Consider the following 26,791-nt stretch of genomic DNA (forward strand, 5'->3'; position numbering starts at 1 on the left):
ACTAAGCTCATATTCTCCCCAAAGCTCAGATTCTCCCTTAAGTTAGCAACAATATATTGTACATACTTGTTGGACAAGACATCCTCTCACAGACATATGCCATTTGTTGGTCACAATTTCCAAGATTGTCTGCGAATTCTTTTCCATCTTTGGTGATGTAAGTACAGTCCCCAGCAGAGACCAGTGGATTTCCGACATTCCATAAACCCTCATATAAAGAAGCAGCTTTGTTGTTCCATTTTGCTGCATATTTATCTGAATCTAGTATACTCAACCTGTTTAAACCTATAAAATCATCTTTATTAAACTGAATATCAAACTCTGATTTCAATAGAATACTACAGACAATAACAGTGTAATACACAAAACAAGAATTACAGGTAATTACATGTCTCGCCAGTCCTCCAAAATACACTAAAATTTACATCCTCCCCCTTCTTCCTCCCAAAGAAATAATGAATTTCCGAGTCAAATTTAATTAATAATATGTAAACACAATACATATGTTTATTTCTCACGTCAAAATAATGATGAATTGTAAAACATGAAATTAAGATTATGATGAAGTCTTCACTTCTCAAAATTCACTTAAATATGGCATTTAACCCAAAAAATATTCTTCCTTGAAAGGAAGAGAAATCTTACAATGTGATATAGTACAGTACAATGTACTTGTTTCAATATGACTATAAACTAAATCTGAAATGAGTAGAACAACCTATAAAAACTTCAGAGTCATTTCACAAGTTTTTGTCTTCTCAGCATCCATAATTTTGCTGGACTGTAAAATTTTGTACATGATGGACACGCATCGAGATGTCACCTATGAGCAATAGATCTAAGCACAATAACTTTAATGTGAAATTATTTCATTGACATGGCAGCTCAAAGCTTTAATGTGAAATCATTTCATTGACATGGCAGTGCAAAACTTTAATGTGAAATCATTTCATTGACATGGCAGTGCAAACTCTTTGAAGTGAAATCATTTCATTGACATGGCAGTGCAACATCTTTAATGTGAAATCATTTCATTGACATGGCAGCTCAAAGCTTTAATGTGAAATCATTTCATTGACATGGCAGTGCAACATCTTTAATGTGAAATCATTTCATTGACATGGCAGCTCAAAGCTTTAATGTGAAATCATTTCATTGACATGGCAGTGCAACATCTTTAATGTGAAATCATTTCATTGACATGGCAGTGCAACATCTTTAATGTGAAATCATTTCATTGACATGGCAGTGCAAAACTTTAATGTGAAATCATTTTAAGGCAGAAAGTAACAATATTATAGTCTCATTTCCGTGACAAAAATGCCTGACAATGTTTACCTGTCCAAAACATCTGTACACCATTGTCACTGACAAAGTTTCCCACCTTAGTTCTTACATCATAGTCCTTAATCTCCACGAGGCGGGATCCATACCTGCACAAAAATTACATACTCCTATATATATACATAGGCACTCATATATCAGAGGAAAGCATTAAATAGGAGATGTGATGGCTATTTTTGTACCAATTTCTGTTAAGTTGTAAAACAAATTGAAGATTTTTTTAATAATGACACTTCTGATTAAACCTTGTTTTAGGACACAAATAAGTAAACACTTTATTTTGAGAAGGATGAAATCTCTCACCCTTGACATGTAGATGATGCTCTCTTCCAATTTTGCTTTACAGTGGGTGCAGAACCAAACACTTTGTAACATTTTGAGCCAAGATTGGTCCAACCTGTAAAAAGAAATAACGCTTTCATATTGAGTTGACCTGCCTCTGAAATACTATTACAACTTACAACTTTGACACAACAATATGTACTTTGCATATCGTTATTGTCTTTTAAATGCTTCATTAACCAGATGTAAAAAATGTCCATATTTATTTCAAAGCCTCCACCAGGGAAGGAACCGAGACTTCTGGCTCACTAGCCTTACACTTAAATCATCGAGTTTAAGAGAAGTTCTCTCTAGCTGAGCAGTATCCAAATCCATGACTGTAGCTATTGCTAGGACTATACATATACTTCCTACCCTCAAACCCCAAACCAGACAAAAACTTATGAAGCAAAGCTAAAAATCATTCCAACATTTCTACATTGGTGTTCATGTAACAGAGATTATCATTTATTTTGATGCTGCCACATGAGATTGAACTTGGGATGTCTGGGTTAGGGCCTGCTACACATTCTCAGCTAAAGTTCTGGCTAGTAATTAGTACAGTAATACATATAAAGCTTATACGTATATATAGGGTATACAATAGGCCTATTCCATACAGCCATGATAAATGTGAATGTCAATACAAGCACAGCATTCTGACATTCTGTAAATGATATATCTAGGGGCTATTTATACCCAGGTAGATGCTATGTTTACTGGGATTATTGTATATTCTCACTGATAGAATATTATAGTGCAGTGGGATTGGTTTTCACGTCTGCATTTTCATTCTGAATTTGTCTACATCTGTACTTCTCGTTGTTGAACCGTAATCTCGCGATATTCAGAAAGTATCGCTATGCAAATGATAATTACAGGTCATTATTTACTGCCTGTTCTGACTCAGATCTTGTGACAGAGATTATTTCCCGTCAGGTGCATTCAATCTAGGCTTCTGATTGCATGTAGATACAAAATTGTGCACTCAGGGTATATAACAGTATTTGCTGGTACGTTCAGCACTATTACGATTGAAATTGTGAGCTGACAGTCACATATTTTCTTCTCTTTTTGGATTGAGTGGGTTAATTTACCTGTTAAGTTCAATGGGGAATTATTAGGATTTAGTGGTAAGAGGGTCAGGGGTTGTCTCAAAGGTTGCTAATGTGTTAGTGTCAATTCTACACGCTTGTTGTTGCCGCTGTGGTGGACATCTGTTCTAATGTTGTTTCTCTTTGTTGTCATTTCTTGTTATTGTTCATAAATATACCTTAACTGTCTATATGTCTGTGCTCATAATTTCCTCCAGCAAATAGTTCAACAACAACTCAATTCGAACCTGGGTTTGTCAGTAACAGTTCTGGACACACTACGCAGAGTGGGTGTGCACATAGGTACACCCCTCCCGTTACAAGAGTATAGCTTGCTAGATGCTTTGTTTACAGGGATTAGGATATATTCTTACTGATAAAATATTATAGTATAGGTGCTATTACTGATAGATTATTTAAGTATAACTTCAGGGAATTTTTTTTAAGAGATTTTCAATTTTTTTTTATATAATAACATATAAAGTATTGAGGTTATCTTTATTGTGATTATTATATAAGTATACTCTTACTGGCAGAATATTAGCGAATATTTTACAGTGATTATAAATACATTTTTACCTGTAGAATATTAAAATACAGAGGGTATTTTTCAAGGATTATCACACTTTAAAGGTGATTCAAGCTAAACGTTAATAACGTTACAAGTGAATTGTACCAGTAAAATTCTCCAATACTTACCACTCTGGCACGTGTAAGTTATCTCCTCCTGAAAGTGAAAGAAAACATGAGGCTTTAGTAATAAAACAACTAAGAACAAGTGAGAAGTTGATCAGTGGCGATGTTGACAATGCTTTCATTTTGTCCTCGGTTTACAATTAAAAAGCGAATTGGTATAATATCCGGAAAATAATACCGAAATCCTCATTTGAAGAGGAAATCAAATATCACAAGTAAGCTACACACAAATAACGCAGTTAGGGGACGAGGAAATCAAGTACGCTAACCACAAATAACGCAGTTAGGGGGCGAGGAAATCAAATATCACAAGTACGCTACCCACAAATAACGCAGTTAGGGGGCGAGGAAATCAAATATCACAAGTACGCTACCCACAAATAACGCAGTTAGGGGACGAGGAAATCATACATCGCAAGTACGCTACCCACAAATAACGCAGTTAGGGGGCGAGGAAATCAAATATCGCAAGTACGCTAACCACAAATAACGCAGTTAGGGGACGAGGAAAGCATACATCGCAAGTACGCTACCCACAAATAACGCAGTTAGGGGGCGAGGAAATCAAATATCACAAGTACGCTACCCGCAAATAACGCAGTTAGGGGACGAGGAAATCATACATCGCAAGTACGCTACCCACAAATAACTCAGTTAGGGGGCGAGGAAATCATACATCGCAAGTACGCTACCCACAAATAACGCAGTTAGGGGGCGAGGAAATCAAGTACGCTACCCACTAATAATGCGAGGAAATCATACATCGCAAGTACGCTACCCACAAATAACGCAGTTAGGGGGCGAGGAAATCAAATATCGCAAGTACGCTACCCACAAATAACGCAGTTAGGGGACGAGGAAAGCATATATCGCAAGTACGCTACCCACAAATAACGCAGTTAGGGGGCGAGGAAATCAAATATCGCAAGTACGCTACCCACAAATAACGCAGTTAGGGGGCGAGGAAATCATACATCGCAAGTACGCTACCCACAAATAACTCAGTTAGGGGGCGAGGAAATCATACATCGCAAGTACGCTACCCACAAATAACGCAGTTAGGGGGCGAGGAAATCAAGTACGCTACCCACTAATAATGCAGTTAGGGGACGAGGAAAGCATACATCACAAGTACGCTACCCACAAATAACGCAGTTAGGGGACGAGGAAATCATACATCGCAAGTACGCTACCCACAAATAACGCAGTTAGGGGGCGAGGAAATCAAGTACGCTACCCACTAATAACGCAGTTAGGGGACGAGGAAAGCATACATCGCAAGTACGCTACACACAAATGACGCAGTTTGGAAGGCGAGGAAAACAAATATCACAAGATCCATGTCCAAATCGTAACCCTCCGGCACCTTCCGTTTCGGTGACGATGAAAGTGTTGGAAGTCACCGAGTTATTTTATTATTAATTGTTGATTGAAATTGTTTTCTTTTTTGTTATGTTTTGTTTTTGTTTTTTTCAACATAATGCGTATGACAGTGTGTCTATTTGAATTTCTGCGACTTTTTTTTATACCAACATGAAAACTTCAAGACATTTTGTCGGTCGACACATTTTTGTTTTTTACTTCTGTATTTGATATGACCGCAGACCAAGATATCTATATCGCATTACAGAGTTCACGCCGACAGAATACAGATATGCATCGGTGAGACTTCACCAATAGTCATATAGATGTGAAACCCGCAATCAGTCAACTATCTATCTGGTGTGTCAGATCCCTAGTATAGAAACAAACAATCTCACGGGAAAATTGTTTTGTAAATGGACTGATTTAGATTAGGGTGCGTCAGGTCTTTAGTATAATTGTTTACATTAAAAGACATTTTTACTGATGAATTTAACAGTCAAGGCACAGGGCGTGATGGTTTTCCATTATGACGCTCATGATTCTTAACACAATGTTGAAAATACAAAACGCAATATTTTAACACTTAAACTGAATTTCCGTACTTTACAGGGTGGGCGTGACAGATTTGTCATCAATTGAACTGTGTTGTGTCTAGAGCCCAAGTAAAACAAAATATGTAGGTATCTGGTTTTGTCCAGAACCGCAAAAAGAGTGATCCACATAATTCGAAAACCAGAATTAAAATTAATCGATCAAATTATCAACTAGTCAGAATTTATAATGAGCAGGATACATCGACAACCAGTCTGAAGTATTGTTACTACATACATCGACAACCAATCAGAATTAGTGTTAATACACACATCGACAACCAGTCAGAATTAGTGTTACTACATACATCGACAACCAATCAGAATTAGTGTTACTACATATGTCGACAACCAATCAGAATTGGTGTTACTACATATGTCGACTACCAATCAGAATTGGTGTTACTACATATGTCGACTACCAATCAGAATTGGTGTTACTTCATATGTCGACTACCAATCAGAATTAGTGTTACTACATATGTCGACTACCAATCAGAATTAGTGTTACTTCATATGTCGACTACCAATCAGAATTGGTGTTACTACATATGTCGACAACCAATCAGAATTAGTGTTACTACATATGTCGACAACCAATCAGAATTAGTGTTACTACATACATCGACAACCAATCAGAATTAGTGTTACTACATATGTCGACTACCAATCAGAATTAGTGTTACTTCATATGTCGACAACCAGTCAGAATTAGTGTTACTACATACATCGACAACCAGTCAGAATTAGTGTTACTACATATGTCGACAACCAATCAGAATTAGTGTTACTACATACATCGACAACCAATCAGAATTAGTGTTACTACATATGTCGACAACCAGTCAGAATTAGTGTTACTACATATGTCGACAACCAGTCAGAATTAGTGTTACTTCATATGTCGACAACCAGTCAGAATTAGTGTTACTTAATATGTCGTAAACCAATCAGAATTAGTGTTACTACATACATCGACAACCAGTCAAAATTAGTGTTACTACATATGTCGACAATCTCGACAACCAGTCAGAATTAGTGTTACTACATATGTCGACTACCAATCAGAATTAGTGTTACTTCATATGTCGACAACCAGTCAGAATTAGTGTTACTACATACATCGACAACCAGTCAAAATTAGTGTTACTACATATGTCGACAATCAGTCAGAATTAGTGTTACTACATACATCGACAACCAATCAGAATTAGTGTTACTACATATGTCGACAACCAGTCAGAATTAGTGTTACTACATATGTCGACAACCAGTCAGAATTAGTGTTACTTCATATGTCGACAACCAGTCAGAATTAGTGTTACTTAATATGTCGTAAACCAATCAGAATTAGTGTTACTACATATGTCGACAACCAGTCAGAATTAGTGTTACTTCATATGTCGACAACCAGTCAGAATTAGTGTTACTTAATATGTCGTAAACCAATCAGAATTAGTGTTACTACATACATCGACAACCAGTCAGAATTAGTGTTACTACATATGTCGACAATCAGTCAGAATTAGTGTTACTACATACATCGACAACCAATCAGAATTAGTGTTACTACATACATCGACAACCAATCAGAATTAGTGTTACTACATATGTCGACTACCAATCAGAATTAGTGTTACTTCATATGTCGACACCCAGTCAGAATTAGTGTTACTACATACATCGACAACCAGTCAGAATTAGTGTTCCTACATATGTCGACAATCAGTCAGAATTAGTGTTACTACATACATCGACAACCAGTCAGAATTAGTGTTACTACATACATCGACAACCAGTCAGAATTAGTGTTACTACATATGTCGACAACCAGTCAGAATTAATGTTACTTCATATGTCGACAACCAGTCAGAATTAGTGTTACTACATATGTCGACAATCAGTCAGAATTAGTGTTACTACATACATCGACAACCAGTCAGAATTAGTGTTACTACATATGTCGACTACCAATCAGAATTAGTGTTACTTCATATATCGACAACCAGTCAGAATTAGTGTTACTAAATATGTCGACTACCAATCAGAATTAGTGTTACTACATACATCGACAACCAGTCAGAATTAGTGTTACTACATTTGTCGACTACCAATCAGAATTAGTGTTACTACATACATCGACAACCAGTCAGAATTAGTGTTACTACATTTGTCGACTACCAATCAGAATTAGTGTTACTTCATATGTCGACAACCAGTCAGAATTATTATGGATCTTACTTTCATGACGAATTATAATCGACACTGATCGATCAATATTGATATTTTGTCACCTTAATCGTTGATCTAGAGATGTTTACAATCAATATCTATTGAGAAAAAGATCAATTTTGTAAACACAATAGACTTTTTTATATTTCGTGTTTGATCTGTCTGTATATATGTACGTATATAGTTGGTGTTATTATATTGTCGTGATAGGGTAGCTAAGGTCAGACGGTCTGTAGCCACTGGACAATGACAAGGTTAAATGAGTTGTCCTGAGTGACGGTACAATGCAGTAACAAATGGAGATTCGGTTTCCAATCACATCGAGGTTTGTGTAAACAACGAGTCTGAAAGGGTTATTGTCACACCTGTCTGTCTTAATAACGTCTTTGTCTGACACATCGGAAACAGTAACCAGATACCCGCGCACGTCCTCAGAGGTCGGATACAGTCACAAGCTACCCTGCCTCCCCTCCAAAGGTCTGATACTGTCAGTAGATCTCCTGCACATTATCTTAGATCGGGTACATTCTCTCTAGATAACACCGCAATTAGACTTAAGCCGGATACAGTCACTAGGTATACAATCACCAGATATCACATGCACGCTTTTAGGTCGGAAACAGTCACAATATTCTCATACACACCTTCCTCTTAGGTAGGACACAGCCACTAGATATTCTCATACACACCTTCCCCTTAGGTAGGACACAATACTAGATATTCTCATACACACCTTCCCGTTAGGTAGGACACAATAACTAGATATTATCATACACACCTTCCCCTTAGGTAGGACAAAATCACTAGATATTCTCACACACACCTTCCCCTTAGGTAGGACAAAATCACTAGATATTCTCATACACACCTTCCCGTTAGGTAGGACACAATAATTAGTACATGTACACCCATACGATCATTAGTGTAAAGGCGCGCCCATCCCTCTACAAATAACGATCATTAGTGTAAAGGTGCGCTCATCCCTGTACACATATCTATCATTAGTGTAAAGGCGCCCATCCCTCTACAAATATCGATCATTAGTGTAAAGGTGCGCCCATCTCTGTACACATATCGATCATTAGTGTAAAGGTGCGCTCATCCCTGTACACATATCGATCATTAGTGTAAAGGCGCGCCCATCCCTGTACAAATATCGATCATTATTGTAAAGGCGCGCCCATCCCTGTACACATATCTATCATTAGTGTAAAGGTGCGCCCATCCCTGTACAAATATCGATCATTAGTGTAAAGGTGCGCCCATCCCTGTACACATATCGATCATTAGTGTAAAGGTGCGCCCATCCCTGTACAAATATCGATCATTAGTGTAAAGGTGCGCCCATCCCTGTACAAATATCGATCATTATTGTAAAGGCGCGCCCATCCCTGTACACATATCTATCATTAGTGTAAAGGTGCGCCCATCCCTGTACAAATATCGATCATTAGTGTAAAGGTGCGCCCATCCCTGTACACATATCGATCATTAGTGTAAAGGTGCGCCCATCCCTGTACAAATAACGATCATTAGTGTAAAGGCGCGCCCATCCCTCTACAAATAACGATCATTAGTGTAAAGGTGCGCCCATCCCTGTACAAATATCGATCATTAGTGTAAAGGTGCGCTCATCCCTGTACACATATCGATCATTAGTGTAAAGGTGCGCCCATCCCTGTACAAATAACGATCATTAGTGTAAAGGCGCGCCCATCCCTCTACAAATAACGATCATTAGTGTAAAGGTGCGCTCATCCCTGTACACATATCTATCATTAGTGTAAAGGTGCGCCCATCCCTGTACAAATATCGATCATTAGTGTAAAGGTGCGCCCATCCCTGTACACATATCGATCATTAGTGTAAAGGTGCGCCCATCCCTGTACAAATATCGATCATTAGTGTAAAGGTGCGCCCATCCCTGTACACATATCGATCATTAGTGTAAAGGTGCGCCCATCCCTGTACAAATATCGATCATTAGTGTAAAGGTGCGCTCATCCATGTACACATATCTATCATTAGTGTAAAGGCGCGCCCATCCCTGTACAAATATCGATCATTAGTGTAAAGGTGCGCCCATCTCTGTACACATATCTATCATTAGTGTAAAGGCGCCCATCCCTCTACAAATATCGATCATTAGTGTAAAGGTGCGCCCATCCCTGTACAAATATCGATCATTCGTGTAAGGGTGCGCTCATTCATGTACAAATAACGACCATTCGTGTAAAGACGCGCCATTACCCTACAAATATCGACCATTAGTGTAACGGTGTCCCCATCCTTCTACAAATATAGATCATTAGTGATTAGGTGCGCCCATCCCTGTACAAATACCGACCATTCGTTTAAAGGTGCTCCAATCCCTGTACACATATCGATCATTCGTGTAAAGGTGCTCCAATCCCTGTTCACATATCGATCATTAGTGTAAAGGTGCTCCAATCCCTGTACACATATCGATCATTAGTGTTTCTGTTTTACTGGCCTATCTAACACCATGTTTAAAGTGAGTGTACCCGTCTACTATAACCTTACATCGAGTGCACCCGTCGACTAAAACCTCGTGTCCGATGGGGCGTGATGTTGAGGTCGTGACCTGCTAGGACATCAGGTAGATGGTGTCACCAGCAATAACGACAGATAACTGTTTTAGAGCTATTTTTATCTTGATATATGTTGAATTACACAGATTCTTAATAATATTTCTGATGTAGGTATCACCGTCTGGTACGGTTTGAAGGTTTCGTTAGCCAAAGGCACATCAGTATACAAATCTCTGAATCTGACCGAAATAGCTCGTGTGGAATTTAAAAGATATGTTTTAAAACGCGTCGTGTATTTTAGTGGCTTAATCTGAGCAAACCTCTATGTAGATGCGTACCCACATACACATACACACACACACCCTCATACACACACACCCTCATACACACACAAAACATGCACGCGCATCATTTCAAGTTTACATTGATAACATGAGTCTATGCTACTCACTGCTCGATTTATCAAGAAATATTATTATTATTTAAGTTTAATCACTATCAAGTGTGTATGTGGCGTGTGTTAACTTCGATCAGTTCCTACAACAGCATAGAGATTCTGTCTAGTTTTGCCAACTAAAATCTTTCGTTATTCCTGACCAATGCGACAAGGCCATGTCGCGTTTTGAGCCCCAGACCTTCCAACTGTTGATGGGTGCTCTAACCCAGGACCTTTTTTATTCTATAGGCGCGCTCTATTATGTTTGTCCATCTCCAGTATGTCATGTATAGGTGTGTTCAACTCGAAGCTACTCTTAATACAAATGTCGAAACAGTGAATCACCTCGCAGCATTAGATTAGACAATGTCGACTGCCATTCCATTCCTCATAGTTACGGTCGTCACGGAAACAACATAGCCAGTTATTTTTCTTTTCTATCCGCAATGTTAACGTTATCACTACTCTGGGCCGGATTGTCAGCATCAGTCCAGATCTTAAGACCGGAGGTCAGCAATTGTATCGATCGTAAGACAGAATGTAAGCAACAGTCACGATCTGAAGACCGGAGGTCAGCAACAGTCACGATCTTAAGACCGGATGTCAGCAACAGTCACGATCTTAAGACCGGATGTCAGCAACAGTCACGATCTTAAGACCGGATGTCAGCAACAGTCACGATCTTAAGACCGGAGGTCAGCAATTGTATCGGTCGTAAGACAGAATGTAAGCAACAGTCACGATCTTAAGACCGGAGGTCAGCAATTGTATCGGTCGTAAGACAGAATGTAAGCAACAGTCACGATCTTAAGACCGGAGGTCAGTAACAGTCACGATCTTAAGACCGGATGTCAGCAACAGTCACGATCTTAAGACCGGAGGTCAGTAACAGTCACGATCTGAAGACCGGATGTCAGCAACAGTCACGATCTTAAGACCGGATGTCAGCAACAGTCACGATCTTAAGACCGGATGTCAGCAACAGTCACGATCTTAAGACATGTTTATCACGTCCTTATAAACCTAAGTAGCTATGTTTATCACGTCCTTATAAACCCAAGTAGCTTTGTTTATCACGTCCTTATAAACCCAAGTAGCTATGTTTATCACGTCCTTATAAACCCAAGTAGCTATGTTTATCACGTCCTTATAAACCTAAGTAGCTATGTTTATCACGTCGGTATATACTTAAGCAGCTATGTTTATCACGTCTTTATAAACCTAAGTAGCTATGTTTATCACGTCCTTATAAACCTAAGTAGCTATGTTTATCACGTCCTTATAAACTGAAGTAACTTTGTATCTCACGTCGTTATAAAGCGAATCATCTGACAGGTGTGGTGATTGATAAGCTGGGAGATAATCGATTTACGTAATTACATAAAAACATCACTCAAACATGCGTAATTACACCCAGTCCCAATTACATCATTCCAGTGTGTGGCGTGCGGACAAGTGATTATACATAAAAAGAATATGAATAAACATTGAAGTTTGAATTTGATATGTTTTAGGTATTCTCATTGTTTGTATACATGCCCCGTGTATGATATCGATATCAACATGGACCAATGTAGATCTCTGATATAAGCGAGGGTAATATCATTTAACACCCATAACTACGTAATTAAGACGACATCAATGCAATCACGTAATATCCTTTATTTCACAACATATGATTTATAATTTTGTAATTTTCTCCCTGCCCTACTAATTTCCAACCCCTGAACTTCAAAAAAAAAAAAAAAAAAGCGTTTCCGCATAAATGACACGGCTCCGCATGCCTGCGAAACTTACTACAGTGTACATATGTAGGTAGGCAATGGTATTATTTTCGTATGAGCTGTACATGTCCCTGGGGTTGGGCCTCGTGTGTAAAGTGGACACGCCCCGATGTCCGTTATACCACGGACTTACATATTCTCAGTATACACATAAATGTACCGGTACTACAATATCATCAATATCTAAATGCCACCGTGTTGGTATCAAGCCATTTAAATTTCTTGCATACCAATAAACCATTTAATAGAGTTCCTTCTTCCGCGTAACCTTTATAAAGGCATAAATCGGTGACAACTCACGGCGGTAGAGCTTGGTGGTCATTGCTACTTATAACTGCAAAACGCTAGAAAGAAATGCTTTAAAACAAAATGAGACAATGTTAATGTACTTCGGAAGTCTTCGGGGAATATCTTATGGGGTTTGGTTCTCATTTACATTGCCCGGTGTCTATAGAAGCTAGAAATCAAAGCGATGCCTGTTGTTTTAATATGTAAATGAAGGCTCTGTGTAACGTAATAATGAATGGAAGCATTCTATAAAGGAGAATAGCCTCCGGCAAATACAGTTAAGATATGTTAAACATTTGTACAATCCAAAAAACATCCACCTGCATCATTCAAACGCTCAATGAATGATACAATTCCAGGATATTTGATGTGTAAAGTAGACATCGTATAACGTACAAGTTAAACTTCAGTTCAGAATGTATTCTTCCCACCTTGTGCCTGCTTGCTGCACGCACACAATAAACCGTTATATGAAGTTAGTGGAGATGAAGGTAAAACCTACCTTGGAGTTACATAGGCAAACAAATGCTAAAAAGCATACGACGATAATCTCCCAGTTACCCATAGTGTCAAAGGTAAGGTCCACACCTGCTTGAAGCACGTGGGTTCCTAAACACTGGAATTAATTTAATTTCCGCAAATTAAATGTAAAACACATCCAATGTCTCCGAAGATGTTCCGAAAGGGTAAGTTTGTAACTCCGGTGTATTCACTCACCGGCTCCGAAGATTGTCCGAACCACACCCCAGAGATAAACGCGTGACACGGAGACTCTGATCCCGACACAATCCGGCGCTCACGTCGTTTTAAAAAGGGTGTTCCTGTGGTTCCTAACTCCTACTGTGTCTCAGGGAGCCTGGCGGGGAGTCATTTACACGTGTGTACACACATCCTAGAAAACTTGTATACAAATAACACAACACTTTGTTTTGTCACCGCTGTAATTATAAATGCTAATGAAGTCGAACATATGGTTAAAACACTTGTGGGGTTTAAAATTCACCTGTGTGACTACGTATGACTTATGGACTGTTTTATCGGCGACGTGTTCAGTAGATTGTAAAATACCTGGTCCATTTTATTGTACAATTCTAGGACCGTTTCATTGTACAATCATATGACCGTTATATTGTACAGTACTAGGTCCAGTATATTGTACAGTACTAGGTCCGTTATATTGTACAGTACTAGGTCCAGTATGTTGTACAGTACTAGGTCCAGTATATTGTACAGTACTAGGTCCAGTATATTGTACAGTACTAGGTCCGTTATATTGTACAGTACTAGGTCCGTTATATTGTACAGTGCTAGGTCCAGTATGTTGTACAGTACATGGTCCACTATATTGTACAGTACTAGGTCCGTTATATTGTACAATACTAGGTCCACTATATTGTACAGTACTAGGTCCGTTATATTGTACAGTACTAGGTCCAGTATATTGTACAGTACTAGGTCCACTATATTGTACAGTACTAGGTCCGTTATATTGTGCAGTACTAGGTCCAGTATATTGTACAGTACTAGGTCCAGTATATTGTACAGTACTAGGTCCACTATATTGTACAGTACTAGGTCCGTTATATTGTAAAGTACTAGGTCCACTATATTGTACAGTACAAGGTCCAGTATATTGTACAGTACTAGGTCCGTTATATTGTACAGTTCTAGGTCCGTTATATTGTACAGTACTGGGTCCAGTATATTGTACAGTACTAGGTCCGGTATATTGTACAATACTAGGTCCACTATATTGTACAGTAATAGGTCCGTTATATTGTACAGTACTAGGTCCAGTATATTGTACAGTACATTGTACAATACTAGGTCCACTATATTGTACAGTAATAGGTCCGTTATATTGTACAGTACTAGGTCCAGTATATTGTACAGTACTAGGTCCGGTATATTGTACAATACTAGGTCCACTATATTGTACAGTAATAGGTCCGTTATATTGTACAGTACTAGGTCCAGTATATTGTACAGTACTAGGTCCACTATATTGTACAGTACTAGGTCCGTTATATAGTACAAGGTCCAGTATATTGTACAGTACTAGTATATTGTACAGTACTAGGTCCAGTATATTGTACAGTACTAGGTCAGTTATATTGTACAATACTAGGTCCACTATATTGTACAGTACTAGGTCCGTTATATTGTACAGTACTAGGTCCGTTATATTGTACAGTACTAGGTCCACTATATTGTACAGTACTTGGTCCGTTATATTGTAAAGTACTAGGTCCGTTATATTGTACAGTACTAGGTCCGTTATATTGTACAGTACTAGGTCCAGTATATCTGTACAATACTAGGTCCAGTATATTGTACAGTACTAGGTCCAGTATATTGTACAATACTAGGTCCAGTATATTATACAGTGCTAGGTCCACTATATTGTACAGTACTAGGTCCACTATATAGTACAGTACTAGGTCCGTTATATTGTACAGTACTAGGTCCGGTATATTGTACAGTACTAGGTCCAGTATATTGTACAGTACTAGGTCCAGTATATTGTACAGTACTAGGTCCGTTATATTGTACAGTACTAGGTCCGTTATATTGTACAGTACAAGGTCCAGTATATTGTACAGTACTAGGTCCAGTATATTGTACAGTGCTAGGTCCGTTATATTGTACAGTACTAGGTCCAGTATATTGTACAGTACTAGGCCCAGTATATTGTACAGTACTAGGTCCAGTATATCTGTATAGTACTAGGTCCGTTATATTGTACAGTACTAGGTCCAGTATATTGTACAGTACTAGGTCCGTTATATTGTACAGTACTAGGTCCAGTATATTGTACAGTACTAGGTCCGTTATATTGTACAGTACTAGGTCCAGTATATTGTACAGTACTAGGTCCAGTATATTGTACAGTGCTAGGTCCGTTATATTGTACAGTACTAGGTCCAGTATATTGTACAGTACTAGGCCCAGTATATTGTACAGTACTAGGTCCAGTATATCTGTATAGTACTAGGTCCGTTATATTGTACAGTACTAGGTCCAGTATATTGTACAGTACTAGGTCCGTTATATTGTACAGTACTAGGTCCAGTATATTGTACAGTACTAGGTCCGTTATATTGTACAGTACTAGGTCCAGTATATTGTACAGTAATAGGTCCAGTATATTGTACAGTACTAGGTCCGTTATATTGTACAGTACTAGGTCCAGTATATTGTACAGTACTAGGTCCAGTATATTGTACAGTACAAGGTCCGTTATATTGTACAGTACACGGTCCAGTATATTGTACAGTACTAGGTCCAGTATATTGTACAGTGCTAGGTCCACTATATTGTACAGTTCTAGGTCCAGTATATTATACAGTACTAGGTCCGGTATATTGTACAGTACTTGGTCCGTTATATTGTACAGTACTAGGTCCAGTATATTGTACAGTACTAGGTCCAGTATATTGTACAATACTAGGTCCACTATATTGTACAGTACTAGGTCCAGTATTTTGTACAGTACAATATCCAGTATATTGTACAGTACAAGGTCCAGTATTTTGTACAGTACTAGTTTTACCATATATTAATGAAGGACTGTCTGGGTAATCTGTGTCAGGTTTATTAACCAGTATGGGAGGTCTCGACTTACAATACAGCGGATCAGCTGCTGGAACTAACGGGAAAGATGAGATCCTTGTACGGAGGTACGGGATAGCACCTTAGAGTTTTCACTTCATTATTTATACCTAAATGAATTATTGTTACCCCGAGTTTCCAACTGGACAATGAGTTTCTGAAAGATTAATTATCATTTCTCTGCTGTAGAAATCAAAAAGTCCTCACGAGTAAAGCAACCGACGAACGCCCCAGTGACAGTCATCGCTGTATATTTATCAGTTATGTAGAACGCCCCAGTGACAGTCATCGCTGTATATTTATCAGTGATGTAGAACGCCCCAGTGACAGTCATCGCTGTATATTTATCAGTGATGTAGAACGCCCCAGTGACAGACATCGCTGTATATTTATCAGCGATGTAGAACGCCCCAGTGACAGTCATCGCTGTATATTTATCAGCGATGTAGAACGCCCCAGTGACAGTCATCGCTGTATATTTATCAGCGATGTAGAACGCCCCAGTGACAGTCATCGCTGTATATTTATCAGCGATGTAGAACGCCCCAGTGACAGTCATCGCTGTATATTTATCAGTGATGTAGGACGCCCCAGTGACAGCCATCGCTGTATATTTATCAGTGATGTAGAACGCCCCTGTGATAGCCATCGCTGTATATTTATCGGTGATGTAGAACGCCCCAGTGACAGTCATCGCTGTATATTTATCAGTGATGTAGAACGCCCCAGTGACAGTCATCGCTGTATATTTATCAGTGATGTAGAACGCCCCTGTGAGAGCTATCGCTGTATATTTATCAGTGATGTAGAACGCCCCAGTGACAGTCATCGCTGTATATTTATCAGTGATATACGACATTGATTTATGTTCCGTTACAGAATTCTCATTTTATCAGAAATCACTGATGATAGACGACAACGGATATATATGTAGGTCAATACGGGACCATGACGACAGCTTTCTTAAAACAAAAACTAGTGTACTAGTAATGCTACCCTATTTCTGATACTTCATCATTAAGGAAGCTTCCGGTCAAATCAACGGTGGACATTGACCTCAAACTCTATATGCGAAAAGTCCTACCTCGGTTCATCTGACCGTGACCTACGACCGAGTTCAATGTGTCGGAACGGCTTGACGCCTCAGTAAGAACGACACGGAAGTGGTCAAATGGAATAATTGTATCTTACATAAGGACGACGTCACGAAGAGATAATTTTTAACATCGTTATGTCTGGAAAACTATTTATACAGCGATTACCGTGCACCTGCCCAATAGATTCATCTGTAATATACGTTTCTGGTCTGACGTCGATGGTCAACCATGAAAAGTCCGGAAAACCTGCGAAAGTTCGTGTGGACCATTGCTTCGGTGCATGATGTCAACCAATTTGTTCGCCACTGCAAGAATTCACCTATTTTTTGTCCAGTGTTCCTCCGCCAAGAACCAAATTATAAGTCCTAGGGTCCCTGGAAACCGTTATTGTATCTTACCTGACCGAAGTTTGTATGTGGCTTATAAGGCAAGATTGATTAAGGGAACTGGGAAACATTCGCTTTGTCACAAGTATACACCTGTTGAATGATGACTGTCGCTTTGATCACGTGACCTTTACCGTAGATATCGTTGGTGGTATATAACCCCGCTAAACAAGGACATTTTATTGTTACCGATAGGCAGTTCACCTCTCATATAAATATGGAAATTAAAACAGTGGCAAGAAGCATCACTGATTGCTCGTCGAAGCGAGACTAGCTACGTGGCCTTTTGTTCGGTCACAAAGGTGAAGCACTTGAGTGATCAAGATTCTGTTAGTCATAAATATGAGATCAAACACATATTAAGGTGGTCCTGAACATCGAGAGGTTTTAGTTATTGACGAATTTAGAGAGACGAGCACAAAGAATTGACGTAATCCTGATCATATACCCATACGTTATACTGTATACCAGGACACATTATTAAAGATGACCAGTGTTCAAAATCGGACCCGTATTAGAAAGGATAAAGGTCTGTTTCCTGTCTTAAAAGAAATTAGTTGGATTTTCTTATCCTGAGAGTAACTAAACGTTGTGTTGTAAATTCATACGGACCCTGTGTTTAGGGCGGTTTCGATACGTGGGTGTGGTCGTAAAGAAAAGATGGAACATCCTGAATGCATTTTATACTGAGCATAAGCCGGAAACATGAACGTTAACGACATCTAAACTCCTTTTGATAACGTTTTACACAAATCTCCATATAAAAAAGCAATATTCCATTTCACCTAACGTTTAAATGCAAATTAACACACAGATGTAGGTCCCTACCCACAGTACAACTACAAACTCTTGAAATCTAAGACGGAATTCTCGGCCTTTTTTATGTGTGTGTTAGAAGTGCATATCATGAATACGACATCTGACAAAATATAATCAAATGTTCGCTTTACCATACAGCAGAGCCAAACGATGAATTAACTACATCAAACAGCGTTTCACCCCTGTTAGACTCGTCGTTGATAATAAGGACCTAAATATTAAACCTAGTAGACGACTGAAGAAAATCCGAAGTGATCGAAAGAAATGTCAAAATGTAGATGGGGAGGTGCACTAGCCCCATACTTCAGTAAATTCCGTTAATTTCACACCTTTGATAATATTAGAAACGTCAAGTACATGTGTATATTCTAAACCGCGCCATTATTCGAATGAATTAAAACGTGGCATGCAGATTACGGCAAACCTCAGGGACTGATAGTCCACCAGCAGTGTCTACCACCTGCAATCTCGAGGATTGTACAAAATACACACGTAGAGCAACAAAATGTCCGCCATTACTTCTCACAGGCTACACTTGGAACTGTGAGTGACATTTTTATGTAAATGCAGATTATCAACACGTGAAATCAAGTTGATCGTAAAGACAGTATTTAGGTTATAGTGACACCCGATCATTCCACCTGACTGACACACCCTACCGAAACATTTTACATCCTGGAACGGGGATGGGCTGTCGTTAAATGACTGCAATACTCTTAGCATTGCTAGTATTCTGACATTAATATGGAAATAGAACACCTAACTAGGATTCTCCTCTCATACTTTGGAATTCCAATGCTGACCCGACCTCCTCTCAAATTTTGAAATTGTATTACACTGTGAGTGATCAAATTCACCAGTGTTGCAATAAGAGGTAGTTTCTGCTCTATATCTGCATACGATTGCCCTCTCGACAGCTGATGAAGGGGGTTAGACACTGGTTCAATGAGCAGGGAAAACATTGCTTTATTCGTAAGGACAAACCATATCTAACAAAGGACAAATAATTGTTTTACAAGACCAAAACAGATTCGATGCCATGTGCCGAATATGTAGTGAAAACACGTAGAAATCAGGGTTTAGTGACATGTGCCGAATATGTAGTGAAAACACGTAGAAATCAGGGTTTAGTGACTAGGGCCGAATATGTAGTGAAGCACGTAGAAATCAGGGTTTAGTGACTAGGGCCGAATATGTAGTGAAAACACGTAGAAATCAGGGTTTAGTGACTAGGGCCGAATATGTAGTGAAGCACGTAGAAATCAGGGTTTAGTGACTAGGGCCGAATATGTAGTGAAAACACGTAGAAATCAGGGTTTAGTGACTAGGGCCGAATATGTAGTGAAGCACGTAGAAATCAGGGTTTAGTGACATGTGCCGAATATTTAGTGAAAACACGTAGAAATCAGGGTTTAGTGACTAGGGCCGAATATGTAGTGAAAACACGTAGAAATCAGGGTTTAGTGACATGTGCCGAATATTTAGTGAAAACACGTAGAAATCAGGGTTTAGTGACTAGGGCCGAATATGTAGTGAAGCACGTAGAAATCAGGGTTTAGTGACTAGGGCCGAATATGTAGTGAAGCACGTAGAAATCAGGGTTTAGTGACATGTGCCGAATATTTAGTGAAAACACGTAGAAATCAGGGTTTAGTGACTAGGGCCGAATATGTAGTGAAAACACGTAGAAATCAGGGTTTAGTGACATGTGCCGAATATTTAGTGAAAACACGTAGAAATCAGGGTTTAGTGACTAGGGCCGAATATGTAGTGAAGCACGTAGAAATCAGGGTTTAGTGACTAGGGCCGAATATGTAGTGAAAACACGTAGAAATCAGGGTTTAGTGACTAGGGCCGAATATGTAGTGAAGCACGTAGAAATCAGGGTTTAGTGACATGTGCCGAATATTTAGTGAAAACACGTAGAAATCAGGGTTTAGTGACATGTGCCGAATATTTAGTGAAAACACGTAGAAATCAGGGTTTAGTGACTAGGGCCGAATATGTAGTGAAAACACGTAGAAATCAGGGTTTAGTGACTAGGGCCGAATATGTAGTGAAGCACGTAGAAATCAGGGTTTAGTGACATGTGCCGAATATTTAGTGAAAACACGTAGAAATCAGGGTTTAGTGACTTGGGCCGAATATGTAGTGAAAACACGTAGAAATCAGGGTTTAGTGACATGTGCCGAATATTTAGTGAAAACACGTAGAAATCAGGGTTTAGTGACTAGGGCCGAATATGTAGTGAAGCACGTAGAAATCAGGGTTTAGTGACATGTGCCGAATATTTAGTGAAAACACGTAGAAATCAGGGTTTAGTGACTAGGGCCGAATATGTAGTGAAGCACGTAGAAATCAGGGTTTAGTGACTTGGGCCGAATATGTAGTGAAGCACGTAGAAATCGGGGTTTAGTGACTAGGGCCGAATATGTAGTGAAAACACGTAGAAATCAGGGTTTAGTGACTAGGGCCGAATATGTAGTGAAGCACGTAGAAATCAGGGTTTAGTGACTAGGGCCGAATATGTAGTGAAAACACGTAGAAATCAGGGTTTAGTGACTAGGGCCGAATATGTAGTGAAGCACGTAGAAATCAGGGTTTAGTGACTAGGGCCGAATATGTAGTGAAGCACGTAGAAATCAGGGTTTAGTGACTAGGGCCGAATATGTAGTGAAGCACGTAGAAATCAGGGTTTAGTGACTAGGGCCGAATATGTAGTGAAAACACAAAGAAATCAAGGTTTTATGACTAGGGCCGAATATGTAGTGAAGCACGTAGAAATCAGGGTTTAGTGACTAGGGCCGAATATGTAGTGAAGCACGTAGAAATCAGGGTTTAGTGACTAGGGCCGAATATGTAGTGAAGCACGTAAAAATCAGGGTTTAGTGACTAGGGCCGAATATGTAGTGAAGCACGTAGAAATCAGGGTTTAGTGACTAGGGCCGAATATGTAGTGAAAACACAAAGAAATCAAGGTTTTATGACTAGGGCCGAATATGTAGTGAAGCACGTAGAAATCAGGGTTTAGTGACTAGGGCCGAATATGTAGTGAAAACACAAATAAATCAAGGTTTTATGACTAGGGCCGAATATGTAGTGAAGCACGTAGAAATCAGGGTTTAGTGACTAGGTCCGAATATGTAGTGAAAACACAAAGAAATCAAGGTGTTATGACTAGGGCCGAATATGTAGTGATACACGTAGAAATCAGGGTTTAGTGACTAGGGCCGAATATGTAGTGATACACGTAGAAATCAGGGTTTAGTGACTAGGGCCGAATATGTAGTGATACACGTAGAAATCAAGGTTTTATGACTAGGGCCGAATATGTAGTGATACACGTAGAAATCAGGGTTTAGTGACTATGAAATATAATTGAATGACAACTAAAGGTGATGGTTTACTTAAAAGAAACAGCAAAGATGAAATGACAAATCTAATCCAAAGCTTAAATGACACACCAAACTATCATCAAATGACAAAACTAAACCAAGGTTTAAAACACCAAATTGTGGTTATGTGATAAACTAAACTGTTCAAATCACCAGACTAAACCCTGATAAAATGACAAAAGTAAACCAAGGTTTAAATCACGATCCCAAACCCTGATTAAAGGACAACACTAAACAAATGTTAAAAAGCACAAGACTTTACTATTTCTCGAAACCTTTTTTCATGTTGGTAATATACATATTGTGCATTGCACTGTTGCTCTTGACAATGATTGGCTGTAGTATGATATTTTGTTTGCCCGGAGTGTGACGAGATGTGGACAAGATTGTAGGGGAAATAACCCATTAACGTCGATTTGGCGACGCTTCGTGTAAAACAACAAGCATTATGCAGCTTACATACAAAATGAACACCACTGTTGCGTTCTGAGCACACAACTTACACAGAGCCGTCTCCTAAGAGCACACATAACTTGTCACACACGACATGAAGACCAGCAACTGTCATGTTAGTGTAGCAGGGTTATCCCCCTTCTCGGAACTCCTGTCTATATTTGGTAGCGGGGATTTCCATTATCTGTATCGTATGCTGAACGTTTCAAGATGTCGGACGTGTTTACATCGCTGAGCGATTCACACAGTACAATTCTAGGAATTTTACCGTCTCTAGTCCCCCAAAGAGTGAGTTTATTGTCCCATACAAGTTGAAGAATTATGTTCTTCCAATTGTTGTAAAATAGTCACTGCCTTTGATACGCTACACAAGTTGGAACTTATTACCAATTTGCCAATTTTTCCACTGTCCCATTTCGCCCCATAATGTTTTCATCCTGAATCGACCCACTATTTGCTCCCATCTCGATTTCGTGTTCTTTCTATGTTTTTGCTAAATATGAGCCGTAGTAGATTTTTCCCAATTACTCGTGTTGTGTGCCCAAATTTTGGTAAGTGACTTATGAGTGTTCATTTTGTTCTTTCAGTTTTTCACTACATACATGCTCACATCCGTAGTCTGATCTAGATACATACATCGATCAACATGTTGTACTTCGTTTGACTTCTGCGTGTTAGCGACATACTTGAAGTATTGCTTTTTCTGGAATAAAATCGAAGCCAACATTTCTACATGCTTCAAGCGTTTTTCATTTTCATCGATCACAGGCTTGATAGTGAAAAATCTAGTCGGTCTAGAGACGCAAAATGATAAATCTACTCAGTCAAGAGACACAAAGTGAAATACCATCTCGGTCCAGAGGACGCAATGTAGAACATTTATAAGGTCAGCTCGACCCAGAGAAACGAATTGTTTCAAACTATAGAGTTTCATCATGTCTTTTTCGGACCAACGGGACGAAATTAACCAGGACGATCCTGAACAAATAGATTCAACATCCAAACGGCAACATACTCTGACAGAAAGAGGCCAGTCATTTTTCAGGGAAAGCTTGGATCATAATTTGAATAAACTGACCAAAATTGCTAGGGAAATTGACAGTATTATTGAATGTGTGGTCCCAACATCCCATGATGCCATTGCTGATTTACACTCACGCTTAACCGAAACATATAATCGCTACGATAAACTTTGTGTTGAATTGTTGAACTTCCTGGTCAAGTACAATACCCCTGAAAGTGCCAACGAACAGGCAAGCCTTGCATCTCTGAAAGAGGTCTACGTGAATAAAGTTTCGAAATTCAAAAAACAGCTTGAATACACGACAGCTGAACTTTGTGACCAACATTCATCTGAGAAACTAACACCATCCCTTGTAAGTTCTAGAAGGTCATCTAAGTCAAGTTCTAAAAGATCTTCAGCATCGACGGTATTAGGTCGCCAACGAGCCAAACTGGATGGGGCTAAAGCTAGATTACGTTTCGCGCAGAAAGAAGCTGCTATGAAGCAAGAAGCTGCTCTACTCTCCATCAAGATGGAACTACTGGAAGTAGAAAAGGAGGCTGCAGTCGCGAGTGCAGAGTATGCCGGTATGAAGGAAGAGTTGTATGATGACCGAAAAAGTAGCTCGGATAACGTCAACAGAAGCGACAGTATGAATCGGTATTTTGATTCCATGAATCCAGACACTACAGGTAATATACAGGTCAATACCCAACCTGACCATTCGATCCACACTGCTCGTCCACAACCCGCGGATATTGGTAAACCTATCGTGTCGACAATGAATGTACCGACAGCGATACAGCAACCTAGTCATTCCATCTCATCCCCTATTCCTACTGCATTTGACCAGAACAAAGCCCCTATGGGTGAGGAACATGTACATCAAACTGTTGAGTTCGAACCTGGTGTTCAATATTCTAGTAACACGATAAATCCTGCACCTATCCCTCAGACTGTGGTTACTACTGCCCCGTGTTCTGTTATGGTAACTAATCCTACCAGCTTGATATCGAGTTTATTACGTACCAGCATGCCTGCTGCTCCATTACCCAGTTGTAGCACTCAAGTACCTCCTCAGGTCACTAACATACCCCCCGATGTATCCAGTGCACTTAATGTTCATGGGAGAGATCCAATTGCCAACGAAATGAATGCATTTTCCAATTATCTGATGAAGCGTGAAATGCTACCTCTGCGGCTGATAGAATTCGACGATAAGCCCGAGACGTATCAATCCTGGAAGATCAGTTTCGACATCCTCAAGGCAGAACTGAGAACAAATCCTAGGGAGGAACTAGATTTGCTGTTGAAATATCTGGGACCCAAATCTAAACAGCATGCGATTAGTATAAGGTCTGCGAATGCCAATTGTCCTACACGTGCCGTTGAGATGGTTTGGAAACGTTTAGATGAGCGATATGGAAGTCCTGTGCTTCTAGAGACATCCTTGAAGGCCCGCATAGATGCATTCCCCCAACTGACACCCAAAGACAATGCTCGATTGTATGATTTGGCTGATCTACTTTCCGAAATACTGTCCAGGATGAAGGATCCCGTGTACAGTCGTTCACTGAGCTTTTTCGATTCATCTACAGGTATGCGACCTATCATATCTAAGCTCCCCTTCAATCTACAGGAGAAGTGGACTTCTCGTGCCTCGAGCTACAACGCGTCTAATCAAGTGACTTATCCGCCGTTCGCGTTCTTGGTAGAATTTATCAATGAGATGAGTCGCGTACGGAACGACCCCGGGTTTACTTATCAACAAACCAGTCAACGTACCTCTAGCGCTCCTAACCGCAACAACGTTAACTCCACGGATGTACAAAAACGAGAGCCGCCATACCGCAAAGACAATGTACGAGTCAAGAAGACTGCCATTGACGCGAATGTTGAGTCTAACCATGACTATAATAACCGTTGTATGCTGCACGATGCAAGACACAACCTCAACCAGTGCAAATCCTTCCAGAAGTTAACCCTTAACGAGAGGAGAAAACTGTTGAAGGATTACGGATTTTGCTTCAAGTGTTGTTTGTCGACGGACCACAATTACAGAACTTGCGAAGCCATAGTTAAGTGCGACACTTGTGGGAACACTTATCACGCCACTGCAATGCACATAGATGCCAATTCTTCCCAACATAAGGCAACTATTCAAGATAGGAAATCTTCGGCCCCTGGACAAAACCATGGCGGGGAGGAATCCTTGGTAACCAAATGTACATCTGTATGTGGTCAAAACTTCAATGGGCGTTCATGTGCGAAAGCGTGTCTGGTAAACGTATATCCAGTGGGGAAGCCTCATATTCGTATCCGATTGTATGCTCTGCTCGACGATCAGAGTACCTCAACTTTAGCGAGAGCGGAGTTCTTCGATAGGATGAACATACCCATGTCGACAATGACAACTTATACTCTCACCTCTTGCGCAGGACAGACAACTATGAGTGGTAGGCAAGCGAAGGGATTTGTCATTGAGTCAGCTGATGGTACTTCTAAACTGGATCTGCCAATTATCACAGAATGTAGCGCGATCCCAGATGAGAGAAGCGAGATTCCTACGCCAGAAATTACTCGATACCACAATCATCTTAGAGATGTTCCGATTCCTCCTTACGATCCGGATGCCCCCATCCTTCTGCTGATTGGTCGAGACCTGCCAGAGGCGCATCACACAGAAGATCAACGTACAGGTCCTAAAGGTACACCGTTTGCTCAGAAGCTTGCACTTGGATGGGTCCTTGTTGGTAATGTGTGCCTGGGTAACGTTCATCCTCCAGATAGGCTGAGTGTTTTGAAGACTTCCGTCACCAAAGATGGCCGAGTGAGTACCTTCACAGAATGCGACCTCTCCTTGAAAATGGATGACAGCAATCTTTTCGTTCGGGATTGTAATGATAATAACATTGGACCATCTATCGAGGACGAACAATTCATACATCTCATGGATAAAGAGTTCAAGAAAACTTCTTCAGGCAATTGGACAGCTCCTCTTCCTTTCAGGGAACCTAGGCCTGTACTTCCCAACAACAGACAAGTGGCATTGAAACGAGCACTCATGTTACAATCCAGTCTTCGGAAAAACCCTGTAAAACGCGAGCATTTCGTCAAGTTCATGGAACGAATCCTGACTTCCGGTCATGCAGAGGTCGTACCACCAGTAGCAGATGACTCTGAAGTATGGTATCTCCCTCTGTTCGGAGTCTACCACCCGAAGAAAGTTGACCAGATACGTGTTGTATTTGATTCTTCTTGCAAGTATGAAGGTATATCCCTCAACAATGTCTTGATGCAAGGCCCTGACTTGATGAATCGACT

The 26,791-nt window shown here is 39.8% G+C and overlaps 1 protein-coding gene across 1 annotated transcript in view; it reads right to left on the minus strand.

The window, feature by feature from the left end:
* LOC132557789 (uncharacterized) overlaps positions 1-26,791 on the minus strand; it is a gene marked incomplete at its 3' end in the record, with an annotated part of 148,001 nt that overhangs the window by 104,416 nt on the left and 16,794 nt on the right. The window contains 4 exon segments of the mRNA XM_060222317.1: positions 67-285; positions 1,339-1,433; positions 1,648-1,741; positions 3,459-3,486. Coding sequence (XP_060078300.1) covers positions 67-285; positions 1,339-1,433; positions 1,648-1,741; positions 3,459-3,486 — 436 coding nt within the window.

This window comes from Ylistrum balloti, unplaced genomic scaffold (genome assembly GCF_031769215.1).
Source record: "Ylistrum balloti isolate Yb309-2 unplaced genomic scaffold, AGI_CSIRO_Ybal_v1 Utg370724, whole genome shotgun sequence".
Classification (NCBI taxonomy): domain Eukaryota; kingdom Metazoa; phylum Mollusca; class Bivalvia; order Pectinida; family Pectinidae; genus Ylistrum; species Ylistrum balloti.